The sequence below is a fragment of the Tupaia chinensis genome, unplaced genomic scaffold, assembly GCF_000334495.1.
Source record: "Tupaia chinensis unplaced genomic scaffold, TupChi_1.0 Scaffold000178_1, whole genome shotgun sequence".
In the NCBI taxonomy this organism is placed as follows: Eukaryota; Metazoa; Chordata; class Mammalia; order Scandentia; family Tupaiidae; genus Tupaia; species Tupaia belangeri.
Window position 1 is genome coordinate 835,937 of NW_006159653.1, and position 20,969 is coordinate 856,905.

At 60.5% G+C, this 20,969-nt stretch overlaps 1 protein-coding gene across 1 annotated transcript in view; it reads right to left on the reverse strand.

The window, feature by feature from the left end:
* Positions 1-20,969, reverse strand: part of LMF1 (lipase maturation factor 1) — a gene marked incomplete at its 5' end in the record, with an annotated part of 80,888 nt that overhangs the window by 16,316 nt on the left and 43,603 nt on the right. Inside the window, 3 exon segments of the mRNA XM_006146435.3 lie at positions 2,111-2,278; positions 5,203-5,268; positions 18,764-18,912. Of these exon segments, the coding sequence (XP_006146497.2) occupies positions 2,111-2,278; positions 5,203-5,268; positions 18,764-18,912 (383 nt within the window).

A 20,969-nucleotide genomic window follows, 5' to 3' on the forward strand; every position in this document is an offset into this window, starting at 1 on the left:
AGCATGGGGGGACAGCATGGGGGGGCAGCACAGGGTGGGCAGCATGGTGGTCTGCCCAGCGGTCACACCCATGGCCAGGCTGGGTTCCGGTGAGCAGTTTGAACTTCGACGTCACCGTGGAGAACATTGGAGCAGGAGCCAGGCCAGCCAGAAGGGGGGATGGTGAACTGAGACCCTCAGGACGTGAGGGAGACAGACGATACGGGGTCCAGACGCGGGTGGGGTGTCCCCACTCTGAAACTTTGCTACAGGTGCGTGTGTGAACCTGAGACAGACGGGCAGAGATGCAGGTGAGCACACCCTCGGGGAGATGGCCACGCCGTCTCCTCTCGGATTCGGGTACACGTGCACCCAGCGTGTTTTTCAGGTCACTGGGTTGGGGACTCACACTGCACAGTGGCCATGTGGGACCCGGTTGCCCTAAGCACCACACCACCTGGGTGGCCCTGAAGCTTTTTGACAAGTGGAAAACACCACACCTGATCGCAGGTTGGTCACACCAAACGGCACACTGCCAGAGGAGGGGACAGGGAGCGGAGTGACTTCCAGGCCTGGACCTGGGCCTTGCCTCGGGTGTTGCTGCGTGTGTGCCACCGCCCAGGCCCGCCACCCCGAGTAGAACTTTCCGGCTTTGGAGCAAGGCGCCTCAGCCTGCACACCGACCAGGACACGGTGTCACTCGGCAGAGAAAGTCCGTCCGGCACAGTTCAGAACTGTCCCACGCTCAGTGCCGGACACGAGAACTGAGGCTTGGCGGGCCCCCACAGCTGCGTGCTCTGCACCAAGGCAGAGCGTGGACTCTCTCTGGCCTGCACACTTGGAAACGCGGCCATGAAGGAAACCCTGGCAGGGGTCTAGGCCCGGAGCTACCTAGAGAGCAGACAGAGGCCACCCGGAACAGCCCTGCCGCTGTGCTGTCCTTCAGGGACCCGGGCTGCCCTGTGTCTGTGAGGGCCACGCGCCCTGACCGCACGGCACGCAAACAGGGCAGGTGGGCGGTGGCGGGCAGGCCCGCACACTGACAGCCGCGAGCCCCCCCCCGGCCGGTCCCGCCTGCTCATCGGTAACAGTGCACTCCGAGACCACGCGGGCTTCTTGTAAGTCCCTTCTCTTCTACCGCGTGACGCAGCGTGCGCTGGCGTGTGGGAGACAGCGAGCACCGAGCGCCCCAGGCCCTCTCTGGCCCCTGGCCCGTGGTGCCTTTGCACGTGCCGGCTGACCTGGCCAAGGACCTGCCTGCGGCTGCCACGGGGAACCGTGGCTCCCAGGGACAGCGCACGTGCTGCACAGGGCTGGCCCTGGCCAAGCCGCTCACGTCAGGGACGGGCTTGCACCCCGCCCACAGACCCGCACCCCAGGTCATGGCCGCACCCATTCTGGGACCCTGCCTGGCAGCAGCCTGAGGCGCACGCTCACCTGCAGGGCGTGGCGTCATGGCAGGCCTGGCAGAGAGCAGGTGACAGAGCGTCCCAGACACGGAGCACGCTCTGCCCCGCCCAACCACCGCGAGCTGTGACTGCAGAGTGGGTGCCCTCAGGAGCAGGCGGGCACAGGGGGCCCCGGTGGGTTGGGCTGCAGGGCAGGTGTGGCGCCTGGACGCACCGTCACCGGGTCACGCCAGTGCACACCACCCTGCCAGGCCTCGGAGAGGACGAGGGGGACAGGCGGAACTCGCCCCAGCTGCGCATCTCCTGGACATGGGCAATCAGCCTGTAGCGTTACAGGACAGGAGGGCACCGAGACCGGCCAATGCCCAGCGAGGGGGCCCCGCCCTGGGGGTGCGACGTGGAGCCCACATGCGTCGGGCAGGGTGACGGCCACAAGGCGGGGCAGCATCCGGCCCCGGGGCCTCTTCCAGAGCCTGACTCTGGTGGAGTGGTGTCTCATACGTGAGAGGAACTTCCAGAGCTTAAAGAAACCTTCAGACGAGGACCCCAGCCTTGAGCGCTGCGTCGCAGCGGACCCGTCCCGCCCGGGCGGCAGACCCCAGCCCTGTGCTGCCTCATGCCCTCTGGAAACCTCGTGTGGGAGGGGTCACACTGGGCTTCTTGGGGTGGCGTGCCGACACCGGGGGGCACAGACGGTCGGCCCTGGTGGGCGGACGGCTCACCTGGAACAGGATCTGCAGCAGCCCATGGATGACACATGCCCGCCGTCCCAGGAAGACCAGGAAGGGCACCAGGAGCTCCAGGAGGTGGGTGCCGAGTGTCTCACAGCGGTGCAGCCACCAGGGCGACCGGTGTAGGTAGTAGGCCGCGGGGCTGGGCACTGGCTGGGTCTGTGGGGACAGGGAGCAGTGAGCCGCCGGTGGGCCTGCCCTCTCGGGGACACCTGTCCAGGGTGCCGGCCAGAGGAAGGGCCTGAGGACTTCGGGGAAACATGCTCAGCAGGTCTTGAAGAAAAGCAAGCTGTCTCTGTCTCAAACCCTCCAGACCTACGGGGACGGAGTACACACCCCAGTCAGAGGAGGTGTGGTGCCATTAGACCACTGGGGTGACACTGGGACCTGGGTAGCCCGGTGACTTGCTGCCCCACTGACCACAGGTGGCCAGGCCATGACCCACGGGGACCGAAGGCAGGTGGGCTGGGCCTCCCCGTCTGCCCTGCGGCATGAAGGGCAGGAGCCCTGCCCGAGTCCTCCAGCCTGACGGCCTCACCTGGGTGCCCGGGCCCTCCTCAGGGCCTCTCTCCCGGGGACACAGGGATCCCTCTCGCTGGGGAAGGGGCTTGGGCACAGGGAACTGGGGTGTAGGGATGAGGGTCCCTTGAGTGCACCCGGGAGGACGTGGGGAAGGACATGGAAGCCGGGCACGGCCACTCTGCTCAGGGCACGCCCACCAGCAGCCCCGTCAGAGGACGGCCCCTGACGAGCCGGCATGGGACTGCACTGTCATCAGCCCCAGAGGAGGGCCAGAGGGCAGCGGCGACACAGCTTCACACAGCAGCTCCCCGAGTGGGCACGGCAGGGCTCTGGGTCGGCCATGCAGCAGGCGGGGTGGCCGGGAGGGGACGGATGCCCGGCACACTTCCCGGGGCCGAGGGCCTGGGGGCCACACAGCAGGGACGCTCCGCCCACCTCTGTGGCCTGTGGCCTGTGGCTCGCCCTATCCCCCACCCCAGTTCTTTCCTCTGCTAAGCGCCCTTCTCACCATCGAACCGGGCCCCGCGGTCCACACCTCTGCCATATCAACAGCGTGATTCAGAAACACTGGGGGAGGGCGTGCCCGACCCTCGTGGCCATGGGCGGCAGGAGCCACACTGGAGCGCTAGCATGGTGGGGCGGCCTGCAGGGGCCCTGAGGGTCTCCATGATGACCCGGGGGAGGTGTGGGGCCGGCCTCTGGGCAGCAGGAGTGCGGCTGGGGTTCCAGGTTGGACGCTCTGAGCCTTCTGTGGGCACAGTGCACCCGGTCTGAGCTGCGGCCTGTGCAGACAGCACCACAGCCCACAGGGCCTCGGGTCATATCTGGACACGGGTACACAGACACCTACACACACATGGGTACACAGACACCCACGTGCATGCGGGCACTCAGACACCCGCACACGGGCACTCAGACACCTGCGCACGGGCACTCAGACACCCACGCGCACGGGCACTCAGACACCCACACACGGGCACTCAGACACCCACGCGCATGGGCACTCAGACACCCACGCGGGCACTCAGACACCCACACACACACGGGCACTCAGACACCCACACACGGGCACTCAGACACTCACACACGGGCACTCAGACACCCACACACACGGGCACTCAGATGCCCACACACGGGCACTCAGACACCCACGTGCACGTGGGCACTCAGACACCCACGCGGGCACATGGACTCCCACACACACACGGGCACAGGGACACCAATCCCGCTCGAGGAGGAGGACAAGGACAAGACTCACGAGTCCCTGGCAAGGAAGAGCCGGGTTTCTGATGTGTTCGATGTAGGCTTAAAAATAAAACGTAGGAGGGACCAGCAGTTAGCGTAATGGCTATGTCGCTGGACTCCCACGTAGTCGACCGCGGTTCACGTCCCGGACCCGGTGGCTTAAAACTCATGCCGGGCGCGTGTGCGTGCGTGCCCAAGATCCCGAGAGGAGAATGGAAGAGAAGGGATTGCAGCGTGGCCACCCCCCTGAGGGGTGATTTCTCGCTTTCTGTCTCTCTGTCTCTCTCTGTCTTTCTGGCGAGCGCACACGCCCTATAGTGAAAACCTGTCCCAAAAAAATTTTTTTTAAATAAATAAATAAATAAAACCCAGGGGCCAGGCGGTGTGGTGGCTGGTCTGCTGGACAGCCACATGACCAACTGCGGGTCGGGCTCTAGACCTGGCGGCTTGCTCTCTCTCTGTCTCTCTGGTCAAACTGAATAATAATGAATAGTGATGACAAGGACAATAAGATAAGTAAAGCGATCAGACCGGATGCACCATCCCCGACCTCAGGCTAACTGCCGCTCGAGGCCCAGAGGCAGCGTCCGGGGTTTGCATGTGCACCAAGCACTGCAACGCCCCTGACGGGACTGCAGGAAGACGCCCTCCAGGAGGCAGCTATGTATGGCCCAGGGGCCTAGGGACCTGGTGCTGCCAAGGACAACGCAGACCCAAGTGGGGACAGCAGGCCGCGGGAGGCGTCTCGGCACACACGGAGCAGGGGCCAGCCCAGCCTCAGGTCCCCACAGGTTAATTCTGGGGTGCTGTGACCCAGCTCCTGGCCAAGGGTGAGTACATGAGCACTTGGCAGGACCAGGCGTGTCCAGGACTTGGATCTGGGTCTGGGCCCTCGGTGGGGGCCGTGGAGGTCTGGAAGCTGCAGGGGTCTTGCCTGCCCCATGTCCAAGTGGTGGCAGCTTGGTCCTGGCCCTGCTCATACCTGTCGGGCACAGCCTGGCCCAGACGCCACCGAGGGGCTGGGGCGGCGAGACTAGGTGCCACACACACGAGCCAGCTGAGCCCGTCACAGCAGGGCAGGCCCCGCACACCCTCCGCAGCCACCGGGAGCCGACGACCCCAGGACCGGCAGGAGCAGGGACGTCTCGAGCGAGCTGAAGGTGACTACGTAGTGGCAGTGGCGCTTTACCTGGGCAGGAGCTCAGTCCCACCTGGAGCAGAGATGGGCAGGCGAGCAAGCTCAGGTGCGCAGCGCGGCCTCAAGTGCCTACACAGCCACGGGCCGGGCCGGGCCGGTCCATGCACACGCCACTCACCTCGTAGTGGAAGTCCATGCAGGTGAGGTCTCGCCAGCAACGGTCGCCCCGGATCTTGATGAGGCCCTGTAAGGCGAGAGCAGGGCGCATTAGGGGCTGGGGTTGGAGGCACGCCGGGCACGCCGCTTGTACTGAGCTGGCACCTTGCAGAAGTGAGCCGAACGCGAGGGCAGGAGGGCGCTGTGGAGGAGGGTTTCGCTGTGGGAGTGAAGCACCTAAGAGGAGGGCAGGGGCACGCCCTTGGGCGAGGTGAGGCCGTGCAGCCTCGCAGGGGCCTCCTGCCCACAGCGCTCAGCCTCAGCACCTCGCGAGGCCAGGGGAGGCGGAGGCTGGGACCCTGCACAGGCCAGGGCTGCGGGTACAGCCCTCCTGAGCTCCCACATTCTCAGGCTGCACGAGGACCGACATGCTGAAGTAGGGCCAGCTGTGCATCAGTGGGAGGGAGCTGGGTCCCACACAACTGAGCAGTTTGAATCCCAGCCCTGGCGTCTTGAAAAGCACGCGGATGTGAACGCGTATGCCCCAAATCCCCGCAGGACAGAGAAACAGCAGGGGCAGAGGTGTGCCCGCTCCTCATCCGGTGCTCTCGCCCTCTGCCCCAACCCTGCCTCTCGCGCCTCCCGGCGATTTAAGCGAGCAGCGGCACGGGCTGCATGGGGACAGCAGTGCACTGCTGCAGCTGCACCCTTGACCACGAGGGAGACCTGGTGGGCCAGGCTGAGTGTCCCCGAGTTTGCTGCCCTGAGTCCCCTGGGGGAAGAAGGACCTGGCTCCAGAGTGAAGACCCAGGAGACGCTTCCAGAGGTGAGCCTGTGCTGGGGGACGAGGTGCAGGCTCCGCGGTACGCGGGCAGGTCCACCTCCTGTGCCTCCTTCCCAGGCACCTGCAGCTCAGATGGCCGACGAGGGCCAGGCTGGACGCACTGCAGGAGACGCGGCCCAGCTCACCTGCCCACTCCCGGAGCGCCTGTAGGTGGAGAACGGCCCGGCCTGCCCTTGGCTGGGCTTCTGTGGCCACCGTGAGCCCTGGTCCAGCTACTTGCTCACTCATCGCCTGTTCTTGCGCCCACCCGGCAGCTACCCCCTGAGGGCTGGCAGGGTGCCGGGGCCTGGCAGAGGCCCATGGCCAGAAAGGCCACGTCTGGGTGGGGCAGGCAGCTTGCAGGGGCCGGAGAGATCAGGGCCTACTCAGCTGCTGTGACAGAGGACCCCAGACAGGAGCAGCTCACACATGACAGGAAGAGACCCCCCACAGCTTGGGGCTGCAAATTCGAGCCTGGCTGGGCCTGGTGAGATGGGGGGCACTGATCTCACCTGGGGGCTCTTCCCATAGCCAGTGGGTGGGTCCCCCTGGTGGGGCCGGCACCACAGCATACACCCGGGCGTGCGAGTACTCAGAGCAGGGGCAAGCCCAGAAGGCCCAGGCTGGAGGGACGGCAGGTTCAGGGCACAGGTGGTGGGCATGCCATGCTCAGCTGTCAGGGTCTGGCTGGACAGAGCCATCAGGGGCTGGTCCTGGGGACAGTGGCACTGTCTTGGAGCCCACGGTCTATCAGGCAGCCAGAGGTCTATCTATGCGGGTGGCCAGAGGGGCATGAGCTGGTGCTGGCCACGGAGCTGACCTCACACAAGGGAGGACTCGGGAGGCCAGGCCCTGAGCAGGGCCTGGGTGGAGTCAGGTAGCCGGGGCCCTGGCAGCCCTGTGGTCGGGCAAGGCAGTGGCCTCTGCAGTTGCCCAGTAGGACGACTGGGTGGCCGCGTCCAGCGCCAGGTGTGTTTGGAACCACCGGTGTGGCCTAGGGATGGGAAGGCTGCAGCTATACCAGGACCCCTGGTCAGCCCTGGGGGATGGCGCCGGGAGCAGACAGAGTCAGGTGGGCCAGGCGCCACTGTCTCCCGCCTGACCTCCACCCAACGCTGAGCCCGCCAGGCCACGACACCGCCTGGGGTTTCGGCACCACCCAACCTCCTGCCAGCCCTCCCGCCGTCACAGTGCCTGGCTCTGTCCAGGAGGGGCGCACCGCACAGAGGCTCCGGGCGTGTAAGAACTTGCATGTCTGTGTCCGTGTAAACCACGTTCTAGAATCAGGTGTGCGCCGCCCACGGGACCTGCCCTCTGTGACCACGAGGGACCACTGGGTTCTGACGGGCGGTGTGGCCCACGTGACGCTTCCCTTGTAAGCACCCCCAGCTCCCCTCGGAACCTGAGAGTGAGGCTCTTTGGAGACTCAAACCAGGAAAAGAAGAAAAAAACAAAATAATTAAAATGTCATTCAGATCTAAGCTGATAAGAGACACTTAAAAATCTGAAAATCCTTTCAGGAGTGGAGGGTAATTATACCATCTACTGATCCGCCCCACCTCACAGATGTCAGATTTTCCACGGATTTCTTCCTTCCAGAGTAAGTGTCATCGCAACAAAGCCTCCTTTGAGCCCTTTTCAGACCAAAATTAATTCTGAAAAAAGGGCACAGACAGGCCGAAACCAGGCCCGACCCGGAGCTGCCAAGTGACCTGCAGCTGTCCTGTCCCTGCTTGGGCAGTCCGCCCAGTGCCGCAGGGCCTGCAGGCGGGCAGGGTGCTGGCTCTTCTCCTGTGCCCTCGTCCCAGGACACACTCTTCTTTTCTTTTCCTTTTTAAAGAGAGATATTTGCTATAGGGCATGTGCGCTTGTCAGAGAGACAGAGACAGAAATCACCTCCCGGGAGGATGGCCATACCACAATCCCTTCTCCATTCTCCTCTCAGGACTTTAGGATGCACATGCGCCTGGAATGAGTTTTAAGCCCTATTGTGAGTTTTTTTTAAGCTGCTGGGTCTAGGACTTGAACTACGGCTGATTATGTAGGAGTCCAGCAGCATAATCCCGCTGGTCCTCAAGTCACGGAGTGTGTCCTGTACTCCCAGCCCCAGAGCCCGCAGACCTCTGAAAATCACCATGATGTCCACATGGGCTGACTTTCTGCAAAAGGGGTTTGAAAAGCACTTGGGGGACCAGCAGTTAGCGTAATGGCCATGTCGCTGGATTCCCATGTAGTCGACCACAGTTCGCGTCCCAGACACAGTGGCTTAAAACTCATGCTGGGTGCGTGTGCGTGCGTGCCCAAGATCCCAAGAGGAGATCGGAGGAGAAGGGATCGCGGCGTGGCCATCCCCCCTGGGGAGTGATTTCTCGCTTTCTGTCTGTCTCTCTCTGTCTGTCTGGCAAGCGCACGCGCCCTATAGCAAAAACCTCTCCAAAAAAAAGCACTTGGAAGGGGCCAGCAGATGGCCTAGCAGTTACGTCGCTAGACTCCTCCGCGGCCGACCAGTTTGACTCCCAGACCAGTGGCTTGAACATCATGCTGGGTGCCAGTGCATGCATGCCCAAATCCCGAGAGGAGAAGGGATCGCGGGGTGGCCGTTTCTTGCATCTCTGCACTGTCTCTGTCTCTCCGGCGAGCACACGCGCCTTGAGGTAAAGGCCTAGAAGAGGAAGCACAGGCAGCCCTGCACCCAGCACCAAGGGCTCAGTGCCCATCAGGGGCCGAGCGGCCTCTGCCTGTGGGACTGCAGAGCTTGCTATGGGGCCGCCAGAGCTGGGGGACAGGTCAGACCTGGGGACATCATCTCAAATTCCCACGATGCCTCCGAGGAGCCGCAGTGGCTTTCCTACATGGCACTGCGGAGCATGCGAGGGCCCCACTCTCTGCCTGAGGCAGCGAGGCGAGGGGCGCCACTCTTGTGCCACGGGAGCAGGCAGGCTTGTCCGAAGTGACAGGGGCATCTCCGGGCGCTGTCTGGGTGGGGACATCTCCAGCCCATCTCCCGGGGGTTGCCTTCAGGGAAGGGCCCCGACTCCCCTGCCCATCTGTTATGACCTGGGCGGCTGCTCCCAGAGTGCCAGGGGCCAAACACGCCACTCGCCTCTCAGGCAGCTGCCTGCCCGTGACCTCAGACGGCCCTGGGCGAGGAGATGCAGATGCTGGGGGTGCTGCAGGCAGGCTGGGCGGACAGGCCGAGCTCAGGGCGAAGCTGCTCTGAGCCGGACCGTGCCACACGCAGCTGCCACCCGCCCTCCGCTTCATCCCCACAGCCCAGCGAGCGACTCTGGTCCTGAGAAGTCGCACCCTCCTGGCTGTCCCGCGGCCACGTCCTGCACGCCCTGTGTAAGCCTACCTGGGCCACCCCCAGCCTCCGTGGCTCACGGAGATGTGAAGAAGCCGGCTGCCCATGCACTCATGCTCGCCGTCCCGGCCACCCGACGGAGCCCTCCTGGTGGTGGTGGGGTGGAGTCCTGCGGCCCTCCGTGCACCCACGGCATCCTCTGCCCACTGTTTACTGTGGAGGCGGGGGCTCTGCCAGACCTGCTGTGGCTTCCCTGCTCATTTTCTTAGTGTGCGTGGCCCCAGGCTCATGCTGAGGAGCGGCAGTGGCCCGTGCACTTCTCTTAGTAGCTAGAGCTTTCTGTGCCCCGTCCAGGGAACTGCGGCCTACCCCAAGTAACTGTCTACTACCCCCACAGCCTGCGTGATCTGGCTTCCGTCTTTCCTTCTTCTTTCTAAGTGAGAGATTTCGCTACAGGGTTCGTGCACTCAGCAGAGAGATAGAGACAGAGAGACAGAAGCGAGAAGTCACCCCCCCCACCCACCCAAGGGATGGCCATGCTGCAATTCCTTCTCCTCCATTCTCCTCTCGGGATCTTGGGCACGCACACACATGCACCTGGTATGAGTTTAAGCCACCAGGTTTAGGACTCAAATTACAGTCGACTACGTGGGAGTCCAGCGACATAGCCATTACGCCATCTCCTGGTCCATGGCTTCTGTCTCTCTAAGGAGGCTTGCCTGCCCACTGTGCGGGCCTTGGCCTCGGGGGGAGAGCCACTGGGGGGGGGGGGGCTCTCTCTGCAGGCGCCCTCTTGTGCTTTCCCCAGAGAACTCCATTGTTTTGTGTTGACACTTAGGTCTGTGGCTGTCTCACAATACATCTGGTATAGACGCGCTATTAGTTCATTTTACTTTTTCATATAGATATCGACTTATTCCAGCACTACTTATAAAAAATACTTTCCTTTCCTCATTGATTTGACCTGTACTGGGATCGAAATTGAAATGACAGCAGATGTGATTCTGTTTTGGGACTCTACCCTCTTCCATCGATGTACTTTTCTAGCTTAGATATCATACTTTAGCTTTAAAGTAAGCTATAAATTCAAATACTATAAGCCCTCTAATTCTGTTATTTTTCAAGATCTTCTGTATTTCCATATAAATTTTTTTTGGAGAAGTTTTTGCTATAGGACACATGCACTCGCCAGAAAAATAGAGAGAGACAGAGAGACAGAAGTGAGAAATCACCCCTTAGGGGGGATGACCACACCGCAATCCCTTCTCCTCCATTCTCTTCTTGGGGTCTTGGGCATGCATGCACATGTGCCTGGTGTGAGTTTAAGCCACCGGGTCCGGGACTCAAACCGTGGTTGACTACATGGGAGTCCAGCGACATAGCCATTACACCAACTGCTGGTCCCTCTATATAGATTTTATATAGCTTGTCAATTTCTCCAGAAAGTTTGACGGAGATTGCCTCTAATCCACAGATAACACTAAACATCTTAACAGTATGGAGACTTTTGGTTCATGAACATAGTATATCTCTTCATTTATTTAGGTCTTTGAAAATTCATATCAGCTTTTTTTTTTTTTTTTGAGAAGTTTTTGCTATAGGGTGCATGTGCTCGCCACAAAGACAGAGAGACAGAAAGTGAGAAATCACCCCCCAGGGGGGATAGTCACGCCACAATCTCTTCTCTTTCATTCTCCTGTTGGGATCTTGGGCAGCCACATGCACCCGGCATGAGTTTAGGCCACCGGGTCCAGGACTCGAACTGTGGTCGACTACATGGGAGTCCAGCAACATGGCCACTCCGCCAACTGCTGGCCCCAATGTTTTGTTTTTAATGTACACATCTTAGACTTCCTTTATTGGATTTATTACGAGGTATTTGAAGGCTTTTCAATACAACTGTAGATAGCATTTTCAAAACTTTATTTTTTATTTGTTAATAGTGCATAAAGTACAATTGATTTTTCACATTTGACTTGAATCCTGCAATCTTCCGAAATTCACCGTCATTTTAGTAGTTGCTTTTTTGATTCTATTGGGTTTTCTACATGTCTGTGGGTAACTATTTTCTTCTTCTCCAATCTTTGTGCCTTGTATTTGGTTTTATTTGTCTTATTGCATGAAGATCTCAATCTAACGGTGAAGATTAGCAGTGAGAACAGACATCCTTGCCTTTTTTCTAACTGCATTAAATGCTTTCATTTGCTCGTCACTGAGAATGATACGGGGGCTAGCCAGTGGAGTGGTGGTTAAGTCTGCTGGATCCCACGTGGCCAACTGTGCAGTTGAAGTTCCAGTCCCAGTGGCTTCAGTAACACGTCAGGCCCAGGTGCAGGTGTGCCCTCAATCCCAAAGGACAGAGAGATGGAAGAGAAGGGATTGTGGCCTCCACAGTCCCCACGGGAAGTGCTTTCTCACTTCCCCTCCCTCTTTCTGGCAAGTGCACATGCCTTCTGACAACATTTAAAGGGGAAAAAAGGAAAAGAATGATACAGGCTGTAGTTTCCCACCAACGCCCCTCATCAGACTGAGGAAGTCCCTGCTGAGAATCTTCATCAAGGCCGACGTGTAGAGCACTCGCAACTGGACTGGTCTGAGAAGGGTTGCATGCTGGGTAAAGTCTTTTCACAAGCAAAATGAGAAACAGCGAATAATGATAATGATCGGGAAAAACAATGCAAAGCTATTGATGAAATGAGGATTTTAACATCTTTGTATTGACTGATATGCGTGGTATTCCTTCTGGAGAAAGAAATGCTATACACTGTAAAGTTAGATGTGATTCAATGTAATATAAACAAGATTATAATGACAATAAATAAATTTAAAAAATTTAAAAAAAGAAGCTTTATCACGAATGGGCATTAGATTTAACCATGTGCCTTTTTTGGGCATCTGTTGAGATGATCAAATGGCTCTTCATCTTTATTGTTTACCATAGTGGAAATGCGCATCGATTTCAAATGTCAGGACCACCTTGTATTCCTGAGATAAATCACACAGATTTTGGTGGCAGGGAGAGGTTTTTGCTAAAGGGCATGTGTTGGTGTCAGAGAGACAGGACATGAGAAATTACCTCCCAAGGGGATGGCCACACTGCAGTCCCTTCTCCGCTGTCCTCTCATAATCCTGGGCATGCACGTACATGCGCCCTGTGAGCTGTAGGCTGCTGGGTCCGAGACTCGAACTACAGTCAACAACGCGGGAGTCCAGCAACGTAACCATTAAGCCGTCTGCTGGTCCCTAAATCACGGCATTTTAGTGCCAGCTCTGACTGCTGGCGTTGTGTTGGGGCTCTCACGCCTTCGTCCATGAGGGAGTGCAGGCTGGAGCAGTCCTGTCCGGAACGCCCTCATCGGGTTTTGGGACCACCGTGTGCCGGTCACGAAACCATCCCTGCACTGCTTCCCGGAAGAGCTCGTGTGGGACTGCTATCATTTCCTCCTTGATGTTTCACGGAGTTCGCTAGAGAAGTCATCGGCCGAGTCTTCTTTCCGGAACGTTTCTTTGATTTCGAACTCATTTTAACAGATAAGGAGCTATTGAGATCTCCTGTCTCCACTCGTCTCTGTTCCGGGAAGTCGGGTTTCCCAGGCTTTGTCTACCCCACCAAGCTGTCAGACTGACCGGGCTGAAGCCCCTGGGCTACCCCAGGCGACTCTTGCCACAGCGTCTCAGACACAATGCCAGTTCCCGGGGAAGGTCTTGCACGCGCCGTCGATCCAGCCTGGCTGCAGCCCCAGTCCGACTTGGAACCGCTCCCCCGTGCTTCACACCCCGCACTTCGCTCGGTGCCTCTTCTGTGCTAACGGGGGCCGAGGTGGCCCGCATGCTGGGAGCAGGGCAGGCCCACCTGCGTGTGAGTGTGGGGGCGGCTGGCGCATGGCATGCAGCAGCCCTGCCCCCTGCCCCGAGCGGCAGGACCTCTGCTGGAGAGGCCACCTAGGCACAGGATGTGCAAGCCCGACCTTCGGCCAGCGCTGAGCTCAGCCGTGACCACCCACCTGCCCCAGGCTCCCATTGCCTGCCACTGTTGTGTGCAAGAACCTGCTCCTCCGCAGCAGCTCCACGGCTGTAGCCGAGTGAAAACTGCCACTTATAGCAGACATTTTCCTGCGTAAGGACTTAGGGTGTTGGGACCAGCCGATGGTGCAATGGTTGCATCCCTGGACTTCCACGTCATTGACCTTGGTTTGAGTCCTGGACCCAGCAACTTGAAACTCATGCTGGGCGCGTGTGCGTGCCCAAGATCCTGAAAGGAGAATGGAGAAGGAGGGACTGCGGCGCGCCCCGCCCCCCGGGATGAGTTCTCCCTTTCCGTCTCTGTCTCTCCAGTGAGCATACACTCCCTATAGCAAAAACGAAACTGTCTTAGAGAACTTGGGGATGAGACTCTTGCTCTTAAACCCGAGGCAGTCACTTGCCACCAGTAAATGGTCACACGGGGTCATGAGGAAGAAGGGGCACGGGACGCAGGGCTGAGGGCCAGCCCGGAGGTGCCAACACCACTCACGCCCGGCATCTCCCCGCACGACGCCAGTGCCGAGGTTTCAGACGCTGTCCCTGACCTGCCCTTGTCGGGGAGCACATCCCCTGGCTCCTCTTTGCACGGCTGGGGGCCTGTGATGACTCTTCGAGATGACGCTTATGTCAAAGCAGGTTCCAACAGAGAGGGGGACACCTGCAGCTTACCAGTGGGACACCCGTCAGCAGGTGCTAGCCCAGCCGTCAGCCCCCGACACCACACCGGAAGTCAAAGGGGCACCGGTAACCGGAGAGGTCCCAGCACCCTGGCCTGCCCCAGAAGCTGCCCCTCCAGCCCAGCGGGTGCCACCGGTGCAGGGGCGGCCCCAGGGGTACATGAAGACCCTCACTTGTGGCAGTGGATGCCACACCGCTGCCTGTGCTGCAGGGTCCATGGCCCGTGGTCCCCAAGGAGCCCATGGGTGCCCTGGGCAAGGCCATGCCATCTGGCTGTTGGTGGCTGTGGGCAGCATTGTCCTTGTCTTCGCCGGCCTCACGCCGTGCGAGGGAAGGTCCCTTCCCCACTTCTAGGCACCTCTTCCTCCAGTGTCTCCCAGAACTCATCCTTGAAGTCCCCAGCCCGGGGTGCACGTGGTGGGAAGGGGCTGTTCTTTGAGCGTCTTAATTTGGAAGCTATTCAGAACTTTCGTTTCTTCTCTGTCGGTTTGATCATTTATGTCTTCGAAGAAATTCAACCATTTCATCTGTGTGGCTTCATCCATGACGTGAAGTTGGATGTCATGTTTCTCTTTACCTTTTTTTAAGGTTTATTTCTTCAATTAAGTGAGTGGGGCAGACACAGAGGCAGCAGCGGGGGCACCACCGGCCTCAGCCCTGCGTCCAGGCGCCTGCCTAGGCCTCCCTGTGGGCCAGCCTCACAGGGCACCACGCTGTCCACCCCAAAGTCCTCCCCCTCGGAAGTTCTCCCCCCTTGGAGGCTTACAGAAGTCCTCCGGACACGGCGCTGTCACCACTAACCAACACCGCGCGCGGTTGGAACATTGGTCATGCGCCTCGGCTTCCTCCCCGGCCTTTCAGGGTCTAGCTGGGTATAGGGTGGGTGACGTGACGTGCAGTGGAGAGGGAGTGGACTGTGGCGTGAAGACCCTGGGGCGGGCCTCTCTCTCCCATAGAGGACATCAGTGAATGAACCCTAACACCCCACCGAGGGGCCAGCAGGTGGCGTGGTGGTTAAGGTGCTGGACCCACACATGGCCAACTGTGGTTCGATCCTGGATCTGGTGGCTTGTTTCTCACTTTCCCTCTCTCTCTCTCTCGCTCTCTGGTGAGTGCACATGCCCTGCAGAAAAATTTAAAAATATAACAGTAATAATAAATAAAATTATTAAAGAATTATTTTATTTAACTTTATTCGTTTATTTAAATTTGACCAGAGAGTGGAGAGAGAAAGAGAGGGAAAGTGAGAAAGCAAGCTGCCCCGCACACCCAGATTTCCGGGCAGGCCGCTAAGCTGACTGTGGCACTGGGTCCGGCCTGGCGGTGGGCGGTGACCGTGGCGTGGGGTCTGGCCCGGCAGTGCGCTTTGACCGTGGCACAGGGTCTGGCCCGGCAGTGGGCAGTAGTCTCTGTCACTTGCCAGGACCTGCTGTGGCTCCTTCCCTTAACGATGGAGGGTCATGGGCCAACAGGTGGAGGTGTTGACTGTGGAGCCTGCAACTTCAAACTCATGCCGGCGCGTGTGCGTGCATGCCCAGAATTCTGAGAGAACGGAGAAGGGATTGCACCGCGGCCATCCCCCGGGAGGCGATTTCTCGCTTCCTGTCTCTGTTGCTTTGGTGAGCGCACATGCCCTATAGCAAAAATCTCTCTCAAAAGGAAAAAGCATACAAAGTCAGGGACCCTTGGCGACCATCATCCTTTCCTATCAAGTCAATCTACGCTCCTGTCTTCCACGGGAAGATTATAATATCCGACCGAAGACGAAATCGAGTAATTACACCTTTTAGCGCACCTGACAATTCTTACCCAGCTGGTACTAACAGTCAATCAAAATGCCAAGAAAGGAGCTTCAGAGTGTGCTAATGACTCGTGGCATGCTGGAAGGCGCCATGAGACCCAGTCAGCTCTCGCTCAGCCTGACAGCTCCTCTCCAGAGCCCGGCCCCTCTCCAGAGCTCAGTCCCTCTCTGGAGCTCAGTCCCTCCCCAGAGCTCAGCCTCTCTCCAGAGCACAGCGTCTTTCTAGAGCTCAGTCCCTCTCTAGATCATGGCCCCTCTCCAGAGCTCAGTCCCTCTCCAGAGCCCAGCCCCTCTCCAGAGCTCAGTTCCTCTCCAGAGCCCGGCCCCTCTCCAGAGCTCAGTCCCTCTCCAGAGCTCAGTCCCTCTCCAGAGCTCAGTCCCTCTCCAGAGCCCGGCCCCCCTCCAGAGCCTGGCCCATCTCCGGAGCTGTGCGTCTCTCCCTAGGGCTTGGCTTTTTTGCCCACAGCTCAGCAACCCATGGGGCTCTCAGCCTAGTGCTGCCTCCCCAGGGACACTCGCACCACGTAAGGCCCTGGGGTCTTGTGCATTTCATGCTCGCCAAAGCCCGCTGAGTGGCAAACCCATGACAGCCTCCGGTGGGCTGGGAGCCAGAGCCTGCCGGGGCATCTGTGCTGTGTCTGCAGACGATTAAGATGGTCCTGCTCCACAAAGGACGGACGGCAACGTCCTCTTCCTCTGACCAGGTGGACAGCCAGCTTGCTCCTGCCATGGGACCTGACACGGGCCCACCATCGCAGTCGCCCTCCACTGCCCTCGCTGTGTGGCTGCTCGCGCTCTGCCTCGCCGGATACCCTGCTGGCTATGCTGGCTCCAGAGGCCCCACACCTCCTGCTGCACCGCCACCTGCGCATTGCCCCTGGTGGGATGCAGCACCAGGACGGCCCAGACCCTCGGCAGCAGCTGGGGTCTGCTCACTGGAGTGGGCACAGCAGGCCCTGCTGCTGCGTCCACCTGCGTCCTGCCCCCAGGAACCCTGGCCCCAAGCAGAGAAGTGGCGGGAAGCAGCCTGTCAGCCCTGAGGCTGGGAAGGGTGTGCTTCGGATGGCAACATGCACACGTGGGCCTTGAGGACCGGTGCTCATGGGTAAGACCACCAGGGGTCTGGAGGAGTGTGGCGTCCCTGTCACCTGCCATCCTCCCGGGCCACCTGAGCATGCTCGAAGTACCCACCCTGCCCTTGCCACTGACTACACATCCTTGGGGCGGGAATGCGGGGCAACAGCCAGCACACAGTGGACGGCGGGGGGGCAGCTCGGGACAGTCTGCCCGGCCTCCCGGGAGGTCCAGGGACCTCTGTAGGGTCTCCCACTTCGGTGCCCACCCCCGCAGCCCATGCAGCAAGCGCTTGCTGTCAGACCACCGGTCTGAGCAGCGACAGGGAGTCAGGGACGTGCACGCCTCCAGGAGCCCACCCGGGGCCCAGCCCTTCCTGGAGCAGGCACTCGCATGGCCTGGCGTGAGCGGTCACTGGCTGACGCACGCGTCACTGGCTGACGCACGCAGGGGGCGCAGCAGGAATGGCCACAGCGTGGGGTGGTGGCCCCATAGCCAGGCCCAAGCCCGACACAGGGCAGCTGTACCGAGAGTGGACAAGAACTGGCCCAGACAGGTGCTCGGAAGGACCCTGGTCACCAAGAGCTGTGACTGGGGTGCCTGGCAGGGACGTGGGAAGCCCCGCCTCCGCGAAGCCGGCCTGGAGCTGGTCACCATGCCGTGCAGACGGCTCTGGGTCAAGGCCAGGCGGGAGGGAGAGACCAGGCCCAGCCACAGTGCAGGCGAGGGCGGGAGACAGCAGGAGCCCGGGACGCCCGCCTGTGCGTGGTGACTTGGCAGGCGGGGCTCTGCACGGTGCCCTCTGCCGCTGCGGCCCACGCCCACCCCTCCTTGCAGCGGGAACCAGCCGATGCTCCGAGCGCATGGCCCTGGGCCTCCACGTCGGAGCGTGGTGCTCTGAGACGCTCTAGAGCCCAGACCGGGTCGTCTTAGCAGAGCTCAGGGTAAGGGGAGGGTAAGAGAGGTGGCCAGATTCGGCCTGTGAGGCGGCCGAGGTCCCGGGCCAGCCGCTCCTGGCTTCGAGGTTCAAATCCAGGAGTGGGAGGCGACCGTGAGAACTACAGAGCAGTACGGCGCTGCCCTGCTGTGCAGCCAGGGCCCGTGGCCTGAACCCGGCCCCACGGCCCGCTGGGACAGGCTCGTTCCAGGGAGGGACAGAAAATCCAGATGTGCTGGCCATGGCGAGACATCCGAACCCCGAAGTCCGGACTCACACAGAGCCAGGTAGAGGCAGGCGGCCCTCTGGGTGTGGGGTACGGCTGCGCGCGTGCCCTGTGTCACCTCGACTGTGGCCGGCTGGCCAATAGTGGCATCTACCATTCTTTTCTTTTTTTCATTGCCAGTGTGTTCTCTTTAGAGACAGAGAGACATGGAGATAAAGGGAGAGGGCAACCCTGATGGGGTGTGGCATGTGCCGACCCTTCTCCACCTGGGATCGGGACATGCACGCACACGTGCCCAGCGTGGAGCCAGGATTCAAACCCTGGTCTGCCATGTGGCAGATTCTCTTAACCACCGGGCCACGGGGCTGGCCCTGGCTTGCCGCGTTTACCGTTTCCTTGAAAAGTCTCAGACATTCAGCAACCACAAGGCAGGCTGGGAGAGAAGGCAGCGGCTCGAACGGCTCACGCTGAGGGTCCTTGTGAAGTGGACTCAGTTGCGTTGTTCCCACAGAAAAGTGGAGACGTGGCCAGAAAGCCAGCGGGTTTCAGATACCTGAGAGCAGGCCATGGGACGGGGAGCATGCGGTTCAGGCCTGGCCGCAGGGAGGGCCGTGAGCGCCGGTCGTGAGGGAGAGGCGTCTGGCCACCAGCACTGGACCAGCACAGTGGCAAGGGCCGCGGGCACTTTCCAGATGTAAGAAAGAAAGTTCTACTCACTGCTCCGAGCATGATCCTGAAAATCAGCCATCGGAAGCCCCACAGCACGATCTGGGACGGGGGCGTGTGCCTGGGCAACTGGGACAGCGTCCAAAGGGGACAGAGAAATATCCCCAGGAATCCAGTCTCCAGGAGCTGCGACTCCCACCCTGGAACGGTGACAGACACGAAGGGTGCGTTAACAAGGCCACGGCTTTGCTTCGCCAAGAACTCACCCCCAATCTCGGTTCACCAGGAAGTGGGACCGGCCCACGCTTAGTCTGCACACCCACGTGTGTCTCTGTAGGAGACGCGAGGACAACCTTAGGGCGCAGAGGTCTGGGCCTTTCCCTGGGGGAAGCCCTGTCAGAGCATGCCACGCCATCTGCCGCCTGCGGAGGGCGCCACGTGGACACGAGCTGTGGCCCAGGCTCGGACCACCTGCCGGCGGGGCCTCTGGAGGGCCTTTCCATGTGGCTGGTCTCACGCACAATCGCAGGAGTGCTCGCCAGGACAGAGGCAGGCACTACGGCGGTGACGTCACTGGGGGCTTGGTCGGCTCCACCCCCCCAGGGGAGGGAACCGGCATACCCGCGAGCGGGTGCGGTGGAGAGCAAGACACCGCTCCATCGGATCTGACGGCGCGCTCAGCCGCTCTGCCGATGGCAGGTGCCAGCGGTCTCTCCTCCACGAGAGCAGCCGTCCAGTCCTGTCCTTGTGGGGACACAGGCGCCCAGTACCACTGGGAGGCCTCCCTGTCCGACGTCCGTCCCAGAGGTACTGGGGGCTCCACCACCAGTTACCGACCGGCTCTACGGACGCAGACCCACTCGAGTGTGACCCAGACCGGGTGGGCCACACAGGGCAGAACCTCCGAGTTGGGCATGTGTGTGGGTGTCTTTACTCTGTGCACACATGTGCATTATGCACATGTGCCACATATATGTATGCACATCCATGTCTATGTGTGCATACATGTACATGTGTGAGCGTGGTCTATGTGTGTGCATGTTTGTCACCTACATGTGTGCAGCCCGTGTGTGTGCAAGCGTACGAGTATTATCTACACACACGTGCATGGTCTATGTGTGCACATGCATGTGTGTGTGTGTGCATGGTGTGGGTGTGTATGGTCTATGTGTGTGTGTACTTGCACACGTGTGTGGTATCTGTGTGTGCATGTGCACAGTCTACGTGTGTGAGGTGTGCACATGCATGTATGAGTGTGGTCTATGCACGTGTGTATGCCTGTGCACAGCACCCATCTGCCACCAGAGGGCCGAGGCTGCGGGCTCAGGAGACAGACCGGAGCCCATGGGCTGGAGATGCCACCATCGCAAGACCCGGGGCCGCGCTCACATGACCGCTCAGGCTGCCACAGAGCTGCTCCGGGCATCGCAGCCCTGGCAAGGAGCCCGTGCCCATCACACACGCAAGGCTCAGTTCCACAGCGATGGGGCTCAACCTGTGTGCAGCCAGCGGCACTTTGGGTGGCGTGTCTGCGGAGCCTCTGGCCGCGACAGGCACCAACATGTGCAGACTGGGCAGCGAGGGGACAGGGGCAAGTGGCCTGCCGCCACCCCAAGCTGTGCCTGCGGCAGGCGGAGGTCTCGACTCCCCTCCATACATGACCGGGTGCTCGTCATAAGGTGTGCGAGTTCCAGGGAGCAGGGGCGCACATGCACTGTGGCTGCGTGTGCACGCTGGGATCCGGGGTCGAGGAAGCGTTGTGAAGGCCGTGTGCCGGCTTGCCGTGTGCCGGCCTCCTGTGGCCTGTGCAGGTCAGAGAACAGGAGCGGGGCGGCCAGGCGGGGACATCACGCACACAGCCGTGATCAGACTGGCCACAGGGACCTGGTGTGGCTGGGGGGGGGTGGCGACGCCACCCGGGGCTGAGCCAGCAGCTTTTGGGAGACGCTCCCTGAAAGTGGGCCTGCCTGCCCCTTGCTGGGCCCGGCTGGGTCGGGGTCAGCGTCGGGCAGAGCGGTGGTCAGGCTTCCCTGTGCGAGTCACTGCGGAGGCCAGGCCACTGTGCTGAGATGCCCCGGGGTGCGTCAGCTCCAACTTCGCAGCCGCGGTTTCAGCCCCTCTGCGGAGCGATTAAATACAGCGCAGATGGAGCCTTCAAAGATGACAGCGCCGTCCCGTTAAGTAGGAAACCCGTCAGCCCCGCCGTCAAGAGCAGGGGCGGAGCAGCGCTCCCTCCTGACCGGCTGGCCCCGCCCGG